This window comes from Schistocerca americana, chromosome 1 (assembly GCF_021461395.2).
Source record: "Schistocerca americana isolate TAMUIC-IGC-003095 chromosome 1, iqSchAmer2.1, whole genome shotgun sequence".
NCBI classification, from domain to species: Eukaryota; Metazoa; Arthropoda; class Insecta; order Orthoptera; family Acrididae; genus Schistocerca; species Schistocerca americana.
The window spans coordinates 894,374,712-894,393,760 of record NC_060119.1 but is presented as its reverse complement, the minus strand read 5'-3'; the positions used below and the strand labels follow the sequence as shown (position 1 = coordinate 894,393,760).

Sequence of the window (19,049 nt, the reverse complement as noted above, 5' to 3'; positions counted from 1 at the left end):
CCTTTTCATACAGTGGGTCCACATAGTTCTTTCTGAGCATTGACTCATGAGGAATATCTTTTCCTGTGTATTTTTTTCAAGAAGGTCCTTAACCCTTCATTCTCCAGCTTATTCAAGGGGATGTTTGCTTATATCAAAGCCTCACAAAGATCTTCATTGAACTCATTTTGCCGGCCGGAGAGGCCAAGCGGTTCTAGGCGCTTCAGTCTGGAACCATGCGACCGCTACTGTCGCAGGTTTGAATCCTGCCTCGGGCATGGATGTGTGTGATGTCCTTAGGTTAGTTAGGTTTAAGTAGTTCAAAGTTCAAGGGGACTGATGACCTCCGATGTTAAGTCCCATAGTGCTCAGAGCCATTTTTTAACTCATTTTTGTCATCCATATGCTTCGAAAATGAGGATATCAGTGGTTGCTGTAGAGTTTTTAACTGTATCTTGGTTACATTGTTCTGGTGCTGAGATGTCTTTTTACGCTGATCCAGTTGAATTTTTTTCTCAACCTTGACCTAAAGCGTTGGAGAAATGAATAAATATCAATAAATATGTACAGTTGTACAATAATGTAAGAGAACAGTGTGTACCCTTGAGATGGTCACTCAAAAAAGTGAATTAAGACTACAAATAAGTTCCTAAAAATTGGAACTTAGATCCCCTCGCAGCATTTAACATTTTTTTAAATTTCAATAACGCCAAAGATAATTCCTAAAGTGTTTTTTTTTTTTCCTACATAGAAAACATGCATGCAAATTTACAAAATTAAACTTACCTCTTTTTCACATAGTTGGGAGAATATTATTTAATCTTGGGAGAATATTATTTAACCGTCTGTTGTGAAAGCACAGTCACTCCCGATCCATTTCCATAAATTATTGGTTTTTAGCTGGGGCATATTTGTAATTTGATGAAGGTAGCAAAGAGACATTGTGAACAGCACGGAAACACATGCAAAAATGATTCATATTCCGAAATGCCAACAACAAGTAGTAGGGCATTGTTGGCGCACTGCAGAGATCAGGTGAATGACCTGAATACGCATTAACTGCGGACAACAAATACCAAAGCACAACAAATACCAAAGCACAACAAATACCAAAGCACATTTCTACTCTGATAGTCCATATTGCAACAGTGAACCATCACAAGTCTTTAGCATCCTTATCCGAGAAACTACCTAAGTGGAACAACAAGACTATGTCCCTCCATAAGCTACCCACATTTACCTGAAAGGCTTTTATTCTGATAGCTCATCCCGTATTATCTCATTTTGTAAATCTATTGGCCTAATATCCTGGGAGGTTCTTGGGTTGTCAGGGAACAGAATAAACCTCAATCTGACCTCTAAATGTCAAAAATATGCATCTTTATGTCCATTTCCTCTAAATATGACAATAATATGCTCCAAGTTTCTAACTCATTTTTCAGGTCCTCAGTATGGACACAATTTTCTACATCTACATCTACATTTATACTCCGCAAGCCACCCAACGGTGTGTGGCGGAGGGCACTTTACGTGCCACTGTCATTACCTCCCTTTCCTGTTCCAGTCGCGTATGGTTCGCGGGAAGAACGACTGTCTGAAAGCCTCCATGCGCGCTCTAATTTTACATTCGTGATCTCCTCGGGAGGTATAAGTGGGGGAAGCAATATATTCGATACCTCATCCAGAAACGCACCCTCTCGAAACCGGCGAGCAAGCTACACCGCGACGCAGAGCGCCTCTCTTGCAGAGTCTGCCACTTGAGTTTATTAAACATCTCCGTAACACTATCATGTTTACCAAATAACCCTGTGACGAAACGCGCCGCTCTTCTTTGGATCTTCTCTATCTCCTCCGTCAACCCGATCTGGTACGGATCCCACACTGATGAGCAATACTGAAGTATAGGTCGAACGAGTGTTTTGTAAGCCACCTCCTTTGTTGATGGACTACATTTTCTAAGCACTCTCCCAATGAATCTCAACCTGGTACCCGCCTTACCAACAATTAATTTTATATGATCATTCCACTTCAAATCGTTCCGCACGCATACTCCCAGATATTTTACAGAAGTAACTGCTACCAGTGTTTGTTCCGCTATCATATAATCATACAATAAAGGATCCTTCTTTCTATGTATTCGCAATACATTACATTTGTCTATGTTAAGGGTCAGTTGCCACTCCCTGCACCAAGTCCCTATCCGCTGCAGATCTTCCTGCATTTCGCTACAATTTTCTAATGCTGCAACTTCTCTGTATACTACAGCAGCATCCGTGAAAAGCCGCATGGAACTTCCGACACTTTCAATGCAGCAAACCTCAATACTTGTGTATCATTCATTGAAGTCACTGCTGCTGAGAGTGGTAAGGTGAATGACAGTAGCCTAGTATGGAAATTTATTCATTGGGTTGCCTATCTGTAAGCATGAACTAGTTTGATGCGACCGTATGGGACAGATGATTTGTCTACATGTTCAGACACGTCCGCTCCCTAGCCGCCTGCTCTACAACTATACCGCGTTATATATTATGAACCAAAACCCGGAGAGATGCTCTAACCTCTGATATGTCATTTTTCTGTATGTCTTGTAGTTTTACCAATCCAGACGACTTTTTAAACTGTCTGGAGTGGCCTGAAACAACTAACATTCCTGGTGCTGCTGCTGAGAATGAATGATTATGTGGTATTCCATTTTATCAGTGGGCTGCACCGTTTAGTTTCGGCTTCTCTGCCAGCAAGCTACAGTATCGTGGCAAGAGGATTGCGCTGTGAACTAGGATTGTGGACACGTACCTGAAAAAAAAAAAAAAAAAATGTGTAAACCTTTTTTGTGTTTAATCAAAACTTAATGACTACCATTGTCATTTTTCACGTTATATGAAGATTAAATGACGACCACATGTTCTGTCGATGCACATGACTTCTCATCTTATAATTTAAAGTTAAGATTCCCTAAAGTTGTTTTATACATTTTTTAGCCTTGCTTCCATCAGGTAGGTGCAAAGCTGTCAGACTGCCTGCGGGGATTTATTTGAAAGTACACACCAGAGCTATTGATGAGGTATTGTAATCTTCAATTCTTGTCCACACAATACAAAGGACTGACCCTTTTTTCCCCATCAGCTAAACTTTCAAACAACTGTTCTATCTGAAACTTCAGTTAAAGCCACCCTTATCCTCCACGTCTGTCCATCTCAGAGGACATGTATTATTAAGGTTCACAGGTCAATCAAGCATGGTATTGATGTCTGCAGGTGTGTACAATGTGAACACAAATCCATAATCTTAAGCAGAATGAACATAAAACCGTGCACAATGCAGAGCACTTTGCCATGTGAGAGTAAGCTATAGCCCTCTTTTGCCAACATCATAACTTCTTAGCCATATTCTCTCTGGGAAACAGGAAATCAAGTGCTTCCATCTTCTCTGTCACTCCACTTTTTTTCCCCAATATTTTCGTTATCTGTGTTCTATCACAATCCTCTCCCATAACTTCTGTTACATTTATCGCTGCCATTGACCATAATTTAAACCAACCTGGCTGTAGTCTGACTTCATTGTTCTACTTTTTATGGACTAATATAAACTGTGGTTTCTCTTACTATAGCTACTACTGTGTTTCATTAGTTATGTTATAGTTAAATCTAAGTGTTGTAGCAAATATTAAATGTAATTCTTTATATAACTTGTGCCAGTATGAATGTAATGTAAAAAATATAAAATTCCTAGTTAGATGTAACAGAGGGTGCCCTCATCTTGCCAGCATAAGTAAATATTTTTTAAAATCATTAATAGCTTTTTTGTTGCTTTAGTTATCCAAGCATAATATCTACCTTGCTTTGCAAATTACAACTGACAAATATGGCCCACAAAGAGTTTGTATCGTTTATGTGCTAAGCTATATGAAAATAGTGCATTAAAGAAGCATATTTGTTTATCACGTCTTAAATCTACATTACACTTTTTTTCATTCCCTGTATAACTGCAGTTACAGCATCCCTCTTCCGAACTTACATTCTGTATAATTTGAGCTTCCTTAATTTCGTTCATCATATTAGATATTTCAAGAAAGTCTGAAACTGCCTCATTCATGAGTTAAATACCATATTTTATGGATCAAAAGAAGCTACAGACTGTAAGAAGCACATTAATTTTTAAGCAGTTTTTTAAATAACATTTTTGCCATTTTTATTGTAAGAGTGCAAAGCTAGACTAAAAAAATTCTTAGTTTATAAAACCAAACTGACCTTTAAAATCTGAAAGTAGTCATCTGAACTATTTCTCCTCCTCCTCCCTCTTCACTGTCATCGCTGTCCTCTTCATATATAAGTTGGTCTCCACTGTCATCGAGAGCATTACTTATGCCACAGTTCCTCAATGATATAACAATAATCGCTTCTCTCAATCTAGCCACAACTGTTTTAGCCACTAACATACTTGTTTGATTGTAGATTGTTTTAAAGCTCTCTTTGGTGTGAATTCATGTTGGGTTTCATCCATCATCCATTTCTCTCTCTTATATACTGTAAACAGTTTATTTATTGAGACATCAGAAAGTTGCAATTGTGAAGTAAGTCGTCCTGGAATAAGGGCAATTTCTGTATTTCTCTGCCTCGGTTTCTCTCCCGCAGAATTTTTCACACGACTACTAAACTGATCTAGCACAAGAAGAGAATTCTTCTTTAATAAAGCACCTTTTCTTCTCTTCCCACTCTGTTAATTCATAATTTCATACCAGCCTCGTCCATCCAGTCATTGTCATGTACCTGAACACCACCACCTCACAGTATTTCAAAAGATTTTGGCATTCTTTTGTGCTTGAAAATTATCATTGAATTGAGTTTAGTACCTTCAGCATAACATGAAAGGACAACAGTGTAGTGCATGTTTTCATGTTCACTTGTTTTTATAGTTACAGTTTTAGCATCATTCATGACAACAGTTCTGTTACTCGACTAATCAAATGCCAGAGGAGTTTCGTCCATACTTGTTGTTTGGCTTAGTTCCACACTGGTTTTCTTTCGATGTTGAATAGCAAAGTGATAGAAAGATATTTTCTCTTCCTACTCTTCTCGCATTTTCTGAGATATTTTTGTTTTGGTTGGCATGCTACGTCCATGATGCTTCATAAACCTGTAGCACCAACCAACTCCACCCTTAAAATCTGTTAAGTCCACTGTAGTGCTAGCTTACAAGCGTCTATTTGAATCATTTTTGTATTAATTCCAGTGCCATTTTGACAGTGTCCTTGAATCCATTTGAATACATCATCTTCTAGTTTTGGCCATTTTGCATTCAGTCCTCTATTTGCACATTTAGTCATCTTCATTTTTTCTGTTACTCTTTATTAGCCTGGCAGCCGTAAATGGTTTCTTTCTGTTGGTAGAGGGCTGAAATGCTGATCAGCTGCTCTGTTTCCTTGTTCTTTTGCATATACTGTTATTTTCAATTTATGTCCCGCATCGTATGAATACCTCTTTTTTTTCTATTATGAAACTATAGCTACTAACAAAAATATTATACTGTGACCGATAACACAAATCACTTTCAATTCAAGTTTACTGGCACCGTTGAGTGCAATGACACATCAGAGGCTAGACAGTATTCCGGGCTTGTGATGGTGGGGTGGGAGGGAGACAGTGTTAGCAAGCTTGTGAGTCCCTGCAACTCATGATCATTGCATTGGTGCAATGCTGCTGCCAATTGAATCCAATGTTGCCAAATAGGGAGAGGTTTCATGTGGCACTGTATATATGGCTATTTTTAACCCTTGGGTCCCAGGTGCTGTCCCTCAGACTGCTAGCATTTATTGTTACTCCACTGCTAATGCATAATGCTGGGGGTAGGAAATTACAGTGTTACGTAATTGTTCTTTCTGAAGCTGCCACGGTTTCCTTTGTCAGTAGCCATTTGAATATGATGTGGCCCTGTACTATTACTGCTTCTTTCATCCTAGCCATCTCTGAGACTGCACCAGGGACGATGCATTATTGATTCAGTAGCCAGAGCTACGTCTACTGTTCATGTTATAGGCACTGACTTTGAGGATACTATTTTAAAATAATTTGAGAAGAGTTTAGGAAGTGGTGTTGGATCGGACAGTGGCAGTGAAAATGAAAGTGAACATAAGGCTATGTGAATTTCGTGCATCCTTCACTATATTTTGGGTGTAGCAGAACTAAATTACAAGTTGTTGCAGAATTATTGAAAAAACACTAAACATGCTCCGTGTATGATCCAAAAAAGAAGAGAAATACATCTTATTTTGGCCATTGTTGCAAGAAACCAATCCAGCAGAGTGCAAAGAAAGCCTCTGAGAATGAAACTAAACATCTAAAAAGTACTAATGTAATTTTCATTTTGTGAATGTTTGGTGGGAGTTACATTTTTTAATTGCATGAATAATAAACAATAGAAATATAGCAAAAAGTAAAATTTAGAGTGGGAGGTATTTGAGTTTTCATAACATTGACATTATCATGTAATACTATGTTTAGTTTGTACAGTTTTCTGTTTAAATACGGTTTTTTCATAATAATTAACTTTAAAATTTATTGTAATAAATTTTTTGTGTGGTATTAATGCAACCTTTTACATAAAATCTGAACTGTTCCACTGAAACTGCTGAATGCAATTTTTATGGCTGTTTAAATATAGTGGTCACTCGGACCACACCTGGGTCAGTGGGTGACGAAAAAGTGACCTGGGAAGTGTAGGGTTAAGACTGACAGAAAATTTAAATCAAACACTAGACATTTTTATATAAATTTTCAGTATAAGTTGCACCTGAAATTTGGAGGCAGTTTTCAGAAGAAAAATAAGTGTCTTACAGTCCATAAAGTATAGTAAAGGAAACTACCCAGTTACTTGTGTTTTGATGCTTAGCAAAATGCTTTTCAGGTGCATTTATGTACTTGTTTACATGAATATGTTTGGTGATGACATGTGTGATTTTCTGCCACTGTTGTGTCTTCTTGCAGTTAGAAGGTATTCTGCTTCCTCCATTATACAGAATATCTCATACAAGCAAATCATCACTCACACTGTTTGTTTATAAAACATGCTAGTAAGATATTATAAGACTAGTGTCATAATGTCTTTGTAGCATGCTTTGTAAACAAACATTGTAAGTGATGATTTGTGGATATGTGATACTCTGTATAATGAAAGAGTCACAACACCTTCTAATCGCCAAAAGCTGCAAGAGAGGCAGAAAATCATGCATACAACCATCACCAAACATATTCATCTTAATAAATGTACAAATGCACTTGAAGAGCATAAATTCTCAAAACACGTTGTGCTAAGCATCAAAACATAAGTAACTGGTGCAGTTTTCATTATTTAAATCATTGAGTTTCCTTACTTTTCAACTATTCAGTTTATATCTATGTATTTTGGTCTCTTAACTTAATGTTTCTACCTAGTCCCCATTTTTTCCCCACTTAATTCTCAGTACATTTACTTCAGTGTGTGTGTGTGTGTGTGTGTGTGTGTGTGTGTGTGTGTGTTGTAATGATACTGTATTTTATCATTGTCAGTATAATAGAATACAGTAATTAGATGAACTGTCACTTTGCTATGTTTTGTAACACACTATGTAATTGTGATTCTTGGTTAACCATCCAATTGTATCCGGTCGCTATTTTGTTTTTAAATATGTCTTTGTGGAGATTTTTAAGAAAGAATATATGATACTGAAACTGTAAAATGCTGAATATATTCATTTTGTCTCTTTTTTTCTACAATGTGAAATATTCGTTAAATAATTTAATACTGGAACAGGTTTGACTAAAGCTATTAATGTATGGCCCTGCCCTTTTTTATGGCATGTGTTTCTATCTGATAGATATTGAAACTTCTAAATTGCTGTAATTCAAAAGAAGAATGCCTTTCGTGTGCTGCAAATTAAGTATTTAACTTGTGCACCCAGACACATTTCCCGTCTTGTGGCAACCTGGCTTGGCTTTCGAATAATGGAGTTACTTGCTGATCTGTAAGGGCTTTTCCATTTTATTACGAAAATTTCAATAAACTGTTTTAAATCTATTATAGCTTGTATGTGTACCTACTTGTATACATGCAAGCAAAACAATATCCGGATGCTCCTTGTAGCTCCCTTGTAACTAAGGCAAAATATGTCTGGGTGCCCAAGTTAAATAAAAAAAAACTCAATGTCCAACATGCAAAAGACAGTATTTCTTTTGAAGTACTGCAATTTGTAGATAGCCGCTGTGAAGATGCCTGCCACAAGAAATGTATTAAAACTTCTGTTTCATATCAGGCTAAATAATTCTTTAATATTATATATTTTGAGTGTCTTTAAAAAATTACAGAATAATAAACAAAGCAACACTTCCTATTTCAAATCTTTGTAATTATTTATATATTTTTCTGCAATGTATTTAAACGATTATTTTCTTAACTTACAATAGCATTAATAATACTTTCATTTCAGCCATTCCCAAGTTCTTGCTGCTCTAAAAGCCTGGTGTCACTGGATTGCTCAGTTGAGGTCTGAAGGAAGTATGAGGGCAGTATATGAACAAGTTATGGTAGATATCATACAATCTGTTTATCCATTGCTGACTAAAGCTGGAGAGCCAGAAAGACTGTGCCATTCAGCTGCACATTTGCTGTTGTCATTCACCAATGTTGTAAGGCCTTTGCGGCTGTGGGAAGCAGATGCAATAAGAGAAATGTATCAGATTGTGCCAAGGATGAACTATCTCCAACCTGAGGCATGGTATTTTCTTGTATATCATCATTTTTAGATGTAGACTTTCATAGCCATGAAGTTAATTTTTTTTCTATGCGTATGTCATATTTGCTATTATTGATGAGGGTACAGTCTAGTACAGCAGCTAGAAAACCAGTGACTTTTATTTCTTTGAGGAGTGTTGTAGACAGGCAACAGTTTCTCACATACATAGTCGCCCACTTTTCAGTATGTTGGTAGTTGGTGTTCTGTATTGCAAATGACTGAGCCCTCCTTGGAGCCAATAAAACGAGTACAAGGATGAATATACTGTGCAGCCTGTTGTAACCTTGTGCATGAAGAGACAGTATTATTATAGCATAAGTGAGCTTTTCCTTAAATAAGACTGGTTTTAATCTTGAAATCTACAGAGGAAAAGGATTTTGTGTGTGTGAGAGTGGGGGGGGGGGGGGGGGGGGGTGGAGTAATATATATAACATTTGTCATAAATTTTCTGAGAAACTAAGGTGCAACATTTATTATATCTGTTACTTTGTGTTCCTATATACTTTCCCGGTTAAGGGTCATAGGAATCAACAAAAAAAATGGATAAAGGCAACACTGTGCTGAGTAAACTGAGATGGAAAATTCCAAAATAGTTTACATACTTAGCAAGCCTGTGCGACTGTGTTCTTCCAGGGAAAGCGACTTCCTCCACCAGGATCGCTGCTCGCTTTCCAGTTCACAGATTATACACAGCATTTCCTGTCCAGTTCTGTTACGTTAATAGGCACTGTAACTTCACTGACGACTTGTTTAGTGAAGCTATTTTTATTCAGTGAGTGCTTACTTGCTACTATTAAATGAGCTTTTATGTCAAATACTTTGCTATAAACAATGGGTGAAAAGTACTTACTGTATTTTACAGACTATAAGATGCTATGGACAATAAGCCACATCTTATTTTTAAGCAATTTTTTAATAAATAACATTTGTATCATATTTATTATTAGACTGCAAAGCCAGACTAACAAAAATTTCTTAGTTTATAAAACCGAACTGAGTTTTAAAATCCCTGAAAATCATGATTCTAACTTCTTCTTCTTCTTCTTCTTCTTCTTCTTCCTTTTCTTTGATGTAATCTTCATATATATATAATGGCCTCCACTACCATAGAGAGCATTATGTATGTTGCAGTTCTTCAAAGATTTAACAATAATATCTTCTCTTCACTCTAGGCCACAACTATTTCGTCCACTGACACACTTGTCTGACTGTAGGTTGTCTTAAAGCTCCCTTCGTCATGAATTCATGTTGGATTTCATCCATCATCCATTTGTTCCATTCCTCTCTCATATACACTTTTAAATGCTTTATTTGTCAAGACATCAAACAATTGCAATTGTGAAGTGAGTCATCCTGAAATAGGAGCAAGCTCTGTATTTCCCTGTCTCGATTTCTCTTTCACAGGACTGCTAAACTGTTCTAGCACAAGAAGAAAACTCTTCTTCAATAAAGCACCTTTCATTCTCTACCACTCTGTTAATCCATAATTTCATACCAGCCTCATCCATCCAGTCGTTGCCATGTATGTGAAAACAGCACCTGGCGTATTTCATAAGGTTTTGGCATTGTTTTGTACTTGAAAATTATCATTGGATTAAGTTTAGTACCATTAGCACAACATTAAAGGACAACAGTGTAGTGCATGTTTCAATGTCCACTTGTTTTTTTAGCTTCAGTTTCAGGATCTTTCCTAACAACAGTTCTGTTACTCAGCACATCAAATGCCAGTGGAGTTTCATCCATACTTGCAATTTGGCTTAGTTCCACACTGGTTTTCTTTCAGTGCTGAATAATAAAGCGATAGAAAGATAATATTTTCTCTTCCTACTCTTGTGGCATTTTCTGAGATATTTTGGCTTTGTTTCGCATGCTAAGTCCATGACGCTTCATAAATCTTTAGCACCAACCAATTCCACCCTTAAAGTAAGTTAAGTTCCACTGTAACACTAACTTAAGAGGATGTACGAGGTGCATTCAAGTTCTAAGGCCTCCGAGTTTTTTTCTCCGGACTGAAAGAGATAGAAACATGCGCATTGTTTTAAAATGAGGCCGCGTTCATTGTCAATATGTCCCTGAGATGGCAGCACCGTATGGCAGATGGAATTTTACCACCAGCGGCAAGAATGAGAACTGTTTTAAATACTTAAAATGGCGATGTTTTCCTTGCTTGAACAGCGTGCAATCATTCGTTTTCTGAATTTGCGTGGTGTGAAACCAATTGAAATTCATAGACAGTTGAAGGAGACATGTGGTGATGGAATTATGGATGTGTCGAAAGTGCGTTCGTGGGTGCGACAGTTTAATGAAGGCAGAACATCGTATGACAACTAACCGAAACAACCTCGGGCTCGCATAAGCCGGTCTGACGACATGATCGAGAAAGTGGAGAGAATTGTTTTGGGGGATCGCCGAATGACTGTTGAACAGATCGCCTCCAGAGTTGGCATTTCTGTGGGTTCTGTGCACACAATCCTACATGACGACCTGAAAATGCGAAAAGTGTCATCCAGGTGGGTGCCACGAATGCTGACGGACGACCACGTGGCTGCCCGTGTGGCATGTTGCCAAGCAATGTTGATGCACAACGACAGCATGAATGGGACTTTCTTTTCATCGGTTGTGACAATGGATGAGACGTGGATGCCATTTTTCAATCCAGAAACAAAGCGCCAGTCAGCTCAATGGAAGCACACAGATTCACCGCCACCAAAAAATTTCGGGTAACCGCCAGTGCTGAAAAAATGATGGTGTCCATGTTCTGGGACTGCGAGGTTGTAATCCTTACCCATTGCATTCCAAAGGGCACTACAGTAACAGGTTCATCCTACGAAAATGTTTTGAAGAACAAATTCCTTCCTGCACTGCAACAAAAACATCCGGGAAGGGCTGCGCGTGTGCTGTTTCACCAAGACAACGCACGCATACATCGAGCTAATGTTATGCAACAGTTTCTTCGTGATAACAACTTTGAAGTGATTCCTCATGCTCCCTACTCACCTGACCTGGCTCCTAGTGACTTTTGGCTTTTTCCAACAATGAAAGACACTCTCCGTAGCCGCACATTCACCAGCCGTGCTGCTATTGCCTCAGCGATTTTCCAGTGGTGAAAACAGACTCCTAAAGAAGCCTTCACTGCTGCCATGGAATCATGGCATCAGCGTTGTGAAAAATGTGTACGTCTGCAGGGCGATTACGTCGAGAAGTAACGCCAGTTTCATCGATTTCGGGTGAGTAGTTAATTAGAAAAAAAATCGGAGGCCTTAGAACTTGAATGCACCTCGTATTTGAATCATTTTTGTATTAATTCCAATGCCATCTTGATGGTGTCCTTGAATCTGTTTCAGTAGGTCATCTTCCAGTTTTGGCCATTTTGCATTCAGTCCTCTATTTGCACATTTTGTTACTGCTCTGTCTCCATGTTCTTCTGCATATGTTATTACTGTCAGTTTATAGCCCACATCATATGAATACATTTTATTTTTTTCGATTACAAAACCAGCTACTAACAAAAATGTCCTGTTACCAATAACACAAATCACTTGCAATTCCAGTTCACTGGCACCGTAGACAGCAATGACACATCATAGGCTAGACAGTATTCTGGGTTTGTGATGGCGGGGCGGGGGGGAAACAATGTTAGCAAGCTTGTGAATTCCCACAACTCATGTTCGTCACATCAGTGCACTGCTACTACCACTTGAATCCGATATTGCCAGATAGGGACAGGTTTCTCGTGGCATCAAATATATGGCCATTTTTAAAATTGGCAGGAATTTTAAATTAAACATTGGACATTTTATATTCATTTCAATTATAAAGCAACCTGGATTTTGGGGTTAATTTTTCAAAGAAAAAAAGACCGTCTTATAGTCCATAAAATACAGTACTTAGTTAGTGTAAGGTTGTTAGTGACCTATGTAGTGTGGGTGGGAATGGGATATGATTGGTAAATGTGGCATCTTGGTGCTTCTGTCATTGACAGGTTATTGTAAACACATGTAACTGTGTTTATAAATAACCAGTAAGTTATTGACTTCTCTTGCCTTTAATTGTGTTTCTGGCTACTTACGGCACATCCAGATTATACCTTGCAAGATGGGTTTCAGTATATCTAAGGGAAAAGCAGTGATCATGTTTAGATCTAGAACTGTAATCTGCAATAATGCTTTGTTTGGGTTGTTTTGAAATATTTGAAGTTATTTAGGTGGCCGAGAGAGCTAATTCAAGCCTCTAGGCCTCTTCAGATATTGGGGGATTTGGCTGAGGGTGATGGATTTGATACCCTTAAGTTGTGAAAAGTGTTTCAGGCATTGATAGTGGGGGTAGTGAAATCAACATTGTCTAATACATATTGACAGGATGTTACATTTTGTGCAGGCTATTCAGTGTTGTAGACAGTTGACTGTTCCAGCTGTTGAGCTGCTTCACATAATAGGTCATTTAATAACTGCAAATATATACTCACTAAATAAACTAATGACAACTCCAATATATAAACATCAGCTTAGTAAAGTTATTTTGACTACTCACATGAGAGACCTGGATAGAAAATGCTGGGGAGATACACACTGATCAGCCAGAACATTGTGACCACCTACCTAATAGCTGGTATGTCCACTTCTGGCATGGATAACAAAGGCTACATGTGATAGCATGGAAGCAAAGAGGTGTTGGTTGGTCACTGGAAGCAGTTAGCACCACATCTGCTGACACAAGTCACCTAATTCCCATAAATTCTGGGGAGAGGACCAGCATGTAAATTAGATCTCACCAATGTGTCCCTCAAACAGTGCCATCACGCTGCTGGTCTTGTGACTTGGTGCCTTATTCTGTTGAAAAATGCTACTGCTGTCGGGAAACATGATTGTCATGAAGGGTTATACATGGTCTGCAACGAGTCAAGACAATAGGATTGCACCCATTAGCATGACGAAGGAGGCCTCGGGATTTGTCAGATCAAGCAATACTCTGCCACCGCGTCAGTGTCCAGTGCCGATGGTCACATGCCCATTTCAGTCGTAGCATTAACATTGGCACATGCGCAGGTCACCAGCTGTGGAGGCCCATCTTTAGGAGTATTCAATGCACTGTGTGTTCAGACACACTTGTACACTGCCTAGCATTGAAATATGGTGTTAGTTTCACCACAGTTTGCCGCTTATCCTGTTTTACCAGTCTGCCCAGCCTACAACGTATGCCATCTGTAATGAGGGGTGGCCATCCAACCCCATGATGTTTGGACATGGTTTCACCTTGGATTCACCATGTTTTGAGGATGCTCACCACAACAGTCCTTGAACACCCAACAAGTTGTGCAGTTTCCAAAATGCTTGTGCCGAGCCACTGGGCTACCACAATCTGCCCTTGATCAAACTCTGATAGATTGCACGCCTTCCCGATTCTACATGCAGACAGCGTGCTCACTTGTACTACATGCACCATGCATGTGTCTGACTAGCAGGCATTCCTCACAAGGTGACACTACTATTGCTATGGCAGATTTATGTCAATGGTAGGTCTGTGGTCATAATATTCTGCCTGATCAGTGTAGTCTGTTCGTAAACTGAAAGCTGAGTAGCACTCTTGCAGGGCAACGGCAGCAAGGGATGGAAAAGAACCAAGTGCACTCAGTGTGTATGCCTGGGGACCTCATTCAACACGTTGAAGAGGCTATTCCAGCAGCCATTGAGGGAACAGTGCGCGACCAACTGCAGACTGTAGCACACATTGGAACAAATGATGTCTGTTGTCTGGGCTCCGAAGTCATTCTTGGGTCATTCCAGCAACTGGCAGAGAACATTGAGAAGATCAGCCTTGCACGTGGAGTTTCAATGAAGTTCACAATTTGCAGCATTGTCCCCAGAACTGATTGTGGCCCTTTCGTTCTACGTCAAGTGGAAGGACTGAACCAGTGACAAGCTTGGCTGTGACTTCCTGGACTTGCACCATAGGGTTGGGAACTGTAGGGTCCCCATAAACAGGTCGGGTCTGCACTACACATCCTATGGCTTTGTGTGGGGGTGCACACAAGGGTTTTTTAGATTAGACAACTCTCCATCCGATCCAGGTAATGATAGCTGTAGGAAACCCACAAGTATCAGTGTAAGATCGAAAGAAATGCCTCCCATAGGTGAGAGTATTAATATCCTAATGGTAAGCTGCCGAAGCATTCGCAACAAAGATCAGAATTTGAAGTGCTCGTGAAAAGCAGTGAAGCTCACATAATAATAGGTACAAAAAGCTGGTTGAAACTTGAAATTGATAGCAGTGAGATTTTTCGGGAAAATTTAACTGCATATCGAAAGGACAGACAAATGGGAAATGGAAGTGGTGTATTTATCCACATCGAACCTGGTATCAGCGACCATGATACAGATGTGGCATCAATGATTATCAGAGTACAAAGGACAACTAAAATGAGCAGAAAGATATACATGTTCAGTAAACTAGATAACAAAATCAGTAATCTCAGTGAGGAAGTTGAACTCTAGCTCAGGTTTAAAAGAATAATTGACCACGCACTGGATAGATATATACCCAGCAGAACAGTTCATAATGGGAGGTAACCTCCATGGGATACAGTAACTGTGAAGAAACTTCTAAAGAAACAAATATTGTTGCATAATAGGTGAAAAACAAAGTGTAGGGCTATAGATAGAGAGATGCTGAATGAAATGCATTTGGCTGTCAAGAGAGCAGTGCATGAGGCCTTCAGTGACTTATCATAACAGAATATTGTCGAATGACATTTCTAAAAATCCAAAGAAATTTAGTCATATGTACAGGCTGTTAGTGGCACCAAAGTTTGTGTCCAATTCCTAGCGAATGAGACAGGAATTGAAATAGAAGGTAGCAAAGTAAAAGGTGAAATGCTTAACTTTGTTTTCAAATATTCCTTTACAAAGGAAAACCCAGAAAAATATCCCCAATTTAATCCTCATACCACTGAAAAGATAAATGAAATAAATATTAGCATCAGTGGAGTTGAGAAATAGCTGAAATAATTAAAACTGCACAGTGCCCCAGGCCTCTATGTAATCTCTGGCAGATTCTATACTGAATTTGCAGCTGAGTTAGCCCCTCTTCTCATTATAATCTGTTGTAGATCACTCAAACAAAACACCATGCCCAGTTCTTGGAAAAAAGTGCAGGTCACGCTTGTCTACAAGGATAGGTAGAAGTGATCAACAAAACTACCATCCGGTATCCTTGCCAACAGTTTGGTGTAGTATTTTAGAACATATTCTGAGCATAAACATAATGAGTTATCATGGAGAGAATAACCACCTCAATGCCAACCAGCATGGTATTCAAAAACTTTGATGCATCTTGCACTTTTCCCAAATGACATACTGAAAGCTTTGGATCAAGGCAAACAGGTAAATGCAGTGTTTCTTGATTGCCAAAAAGCATTTGACTCAGTACCACACCTAAGCTTAATGTGAAAAGTACAGTCATATGGGGTATCAAGTGAAATTCAGATTGAGGACTTTTTGGTAGGGAGGACACAGCATGTTATTTGGATGGAGAGTCATCGTCAGACGTAGAAGTAACGTCAGGTGTGACCCGGGGAAGTGTGTTGGGACTCTTGCTGTACATGTTGTATGTCAATAAGTGTACAGACAATATTAATAGTAAAATAAGGCTTTTCACAGGTGATGTGGTTATAAAGTGCTGTCCAAGAGAATCTGCATTAATATTTAGTCAGATCTTGCTAAGATTTCAACTTGGTGCAGAGATTGGGAACATGCTCTAAATGTTCAGAACTGTAAAATTTTGCACTTCACAAAACAAAAAAGTAGTATTTTTTGATATAATATCAATGAGTCACTGTCAGAATCAGCCAACATATATAAATACCTTGGTGTAATTCTTTGTAGGAATATGACATGGAATGATTACATACGTTCAGTTGTGGGTAAAGCAGGTGGAGACTTCGATTTATTTGTACAGTACTGGGTAAGTGCAATCAATCTACAAAACAGGCTGCATGCAAATCACTCATGCAACCTGTCTTAGAATGTTGCTCAAGTTTGTGGGACCCATAACAGATAGTTCACAAAGGGAATATTGAATGTATACAGAGAAGGACAGCATGAATGGTCACAGGTTTGTTTAATCCGTAAGAGAGTGTCAAAGAGATACTGAAGGAACTAAAATGACAGACTCTTGAAGACAGATATAAAGTATCCCAAGAAAGTCTGTCAACAAAGTTTCAAGAACTACCTTTAAATGATTACTCTAGGGATATACTACAACTCCTTACGTATTGCTCACACAGGGATCATGAGGATAAGATTAGAATAATTGCTACATGTACAGAGGCATTCAAACGATCATAATTCCTGCACTCCATGCATGAATGGAACAGGAAGAAACCCTAATAACAGGTACAATGGGACATAACCTGTGCCATGCAACTCACAATGGTTTGCAGAGTATAGATGTAGATGTAGATGATGGGAGAAGTCGGCTTTCCCAGAAGAAAGCTACAGCGGCCATACAGGATAACTAAGAATTAATTTCCCTCTAGCACTGAAAACAGTATACAGAGATTTATGTAGATTTTGCCTGTGTGTGTTTCTTCCATTAGTATTATCAGTAATTCTTGTCTGTATTCCATGCAATATTAATGCACTTCGAGGGAAATAAACTCTCCCGAGCATGTCTGCACACTGTGTCGCCACTGATTCATAAGGTTAGCTGTGTGAAGTTCTATATAACTTCGTGAAACACACTTTAGTTGCTTTCAGTGACCTACTGTGCTAGAGAGAATGGATAATGGTCTGCTCACTCTTCATTTTGCAGACCTGTGGAGGAGGGAAGTGCACAACCACAGTTCAGTGACCTACCTTCCCTCATACTCCTAATCTCTACCCCCGCCTTTCCACCCCATAACACCCCCAGAACACAATTAATCCCTGGGTAGTGTTCTGCTGCACCTAGATGTGGTGTTCTTAACACATTTCATATGGTAGTAAGCAGTGATTTAATACCGTTAAAACACTATTTTTAAAAATGTGCCACTTTTTGACCCCCTGCAACATGCAAACTACTAGTGATAGAGAAAAATTGAATAGGACCTTTTGTAGGAAATTCCATGTTCTGTAGTTTAATTTCGTACAGGGAAGTATTTTTACTAGATTGTCAATAAAAACATAAAAAGGTGACCATTAAGTGTGCCCCACACACACACACTCACTCTTTGCTCACACCCCACTAGTAGAACTTTTTGTATGTCATTGGGTACACTACTACCCCCCCCCCCCCTCCAACCACTGTACAATAATACTTTTTAAGAAGGCCACAGTATTCAGCACCCACACAGTATTCAGCACCCACTACAAAACAGACTACCCAAATTATGAGAAACATTTTGATCATTGTGCTGTAGAAATCAAGTAGCCTAACATAATAATAGGTTGAATTTATCAAAAAACAAAGATGATGTGACTTACCAAACGAAAGCGCTGGCAGGTCGAAAGACACACAAACACAAACATACACACAAAATTCAAGCTTTCGCAACAAACTGTTGCCTCATCAGGAAAGATGGAAGGAGATTTCCCTCTCCTTCCCTCTTTCCTGATGAGGCAACAGTTTGTTGCGAAAGCTTGAATTTTGTGTGTATGTTTGTGTTTGTTTGTGTGTCTTTCGACCTGACAGCGCTTTCGTTTGGTAAGTCACATCATCTTTGTTTTTTGATAAATTTTTCCTACGTGGAATGTTTCCCTATTATATTGATAATAATAGGTTGTATTTATAGGAATAAACTGGAAAGATCGGAGACTAATTTTCAACTTGTACCTGTGACAAAGAGTAAAGGTGCAGCCAAACTATGCAGAAACAAGCAGCCTGGAAATAGGAATAGGAGTCTCTTCAACCTGTATGGGGAATGGTTGGCGAGAGAAGCTTTGAAAGGATGCAGAAACTTCAGGATAGGACGACACCTCATCAGTACCATCAAGTATGCAGATGACCTGGTAGTGTTTGCTACAAATCAAAGATAATTGCAACACATGATGAACCAGTTCGTGGAAACTGGAAGGAAATATGGCATGAAAATCAACATCGAAAAATCAAAAGTCATGCAGATATCGAAAAGGGAGAAACCTTTGAGAATAACCATCAATAGTCAAAAACAGGAGGATGTGAATCAGTTCAAGTATTTGTGAAATTTGGTGACAAAGCGTGCCCAATGTACCAGTAAAATTCGACCAAGAATTGCTATGGCTGAAGCTGCATTCCATAAAAAGAGGAATCTGGTGACCACCAAGTTAAGCTCTATGGAGCAGAAACATGGACC

General features: G+C 38.9%; 1 protein-coding gene across 4 annotated transcripts in view; it reads left to right on the top strand.

Annotated features, from left to right (window-relative positions):
• LOC124614660 (exportin-6-B) overlaps positions 1 to 19,049 on the top strand; it is a 305,273-nt gene that overhangs the window by 234,239 nt on the left and 51,985 nt on the right. For all 4 annotated transcript variants that reach the window (XM_047142962.1, XM_047142963.1, XM_047142964.1 and 1 more), the window contains one exon: positions 8,438 to 8,720. In XM_047142962.1, coding sequence (XP_046998918.1) covers positions 8,438 to 8,720 — 283 coding nt within the window. The remainder of the gene's footprint in view (positions 1 to 8,437; positions 8,721 to 19,049) is intronic.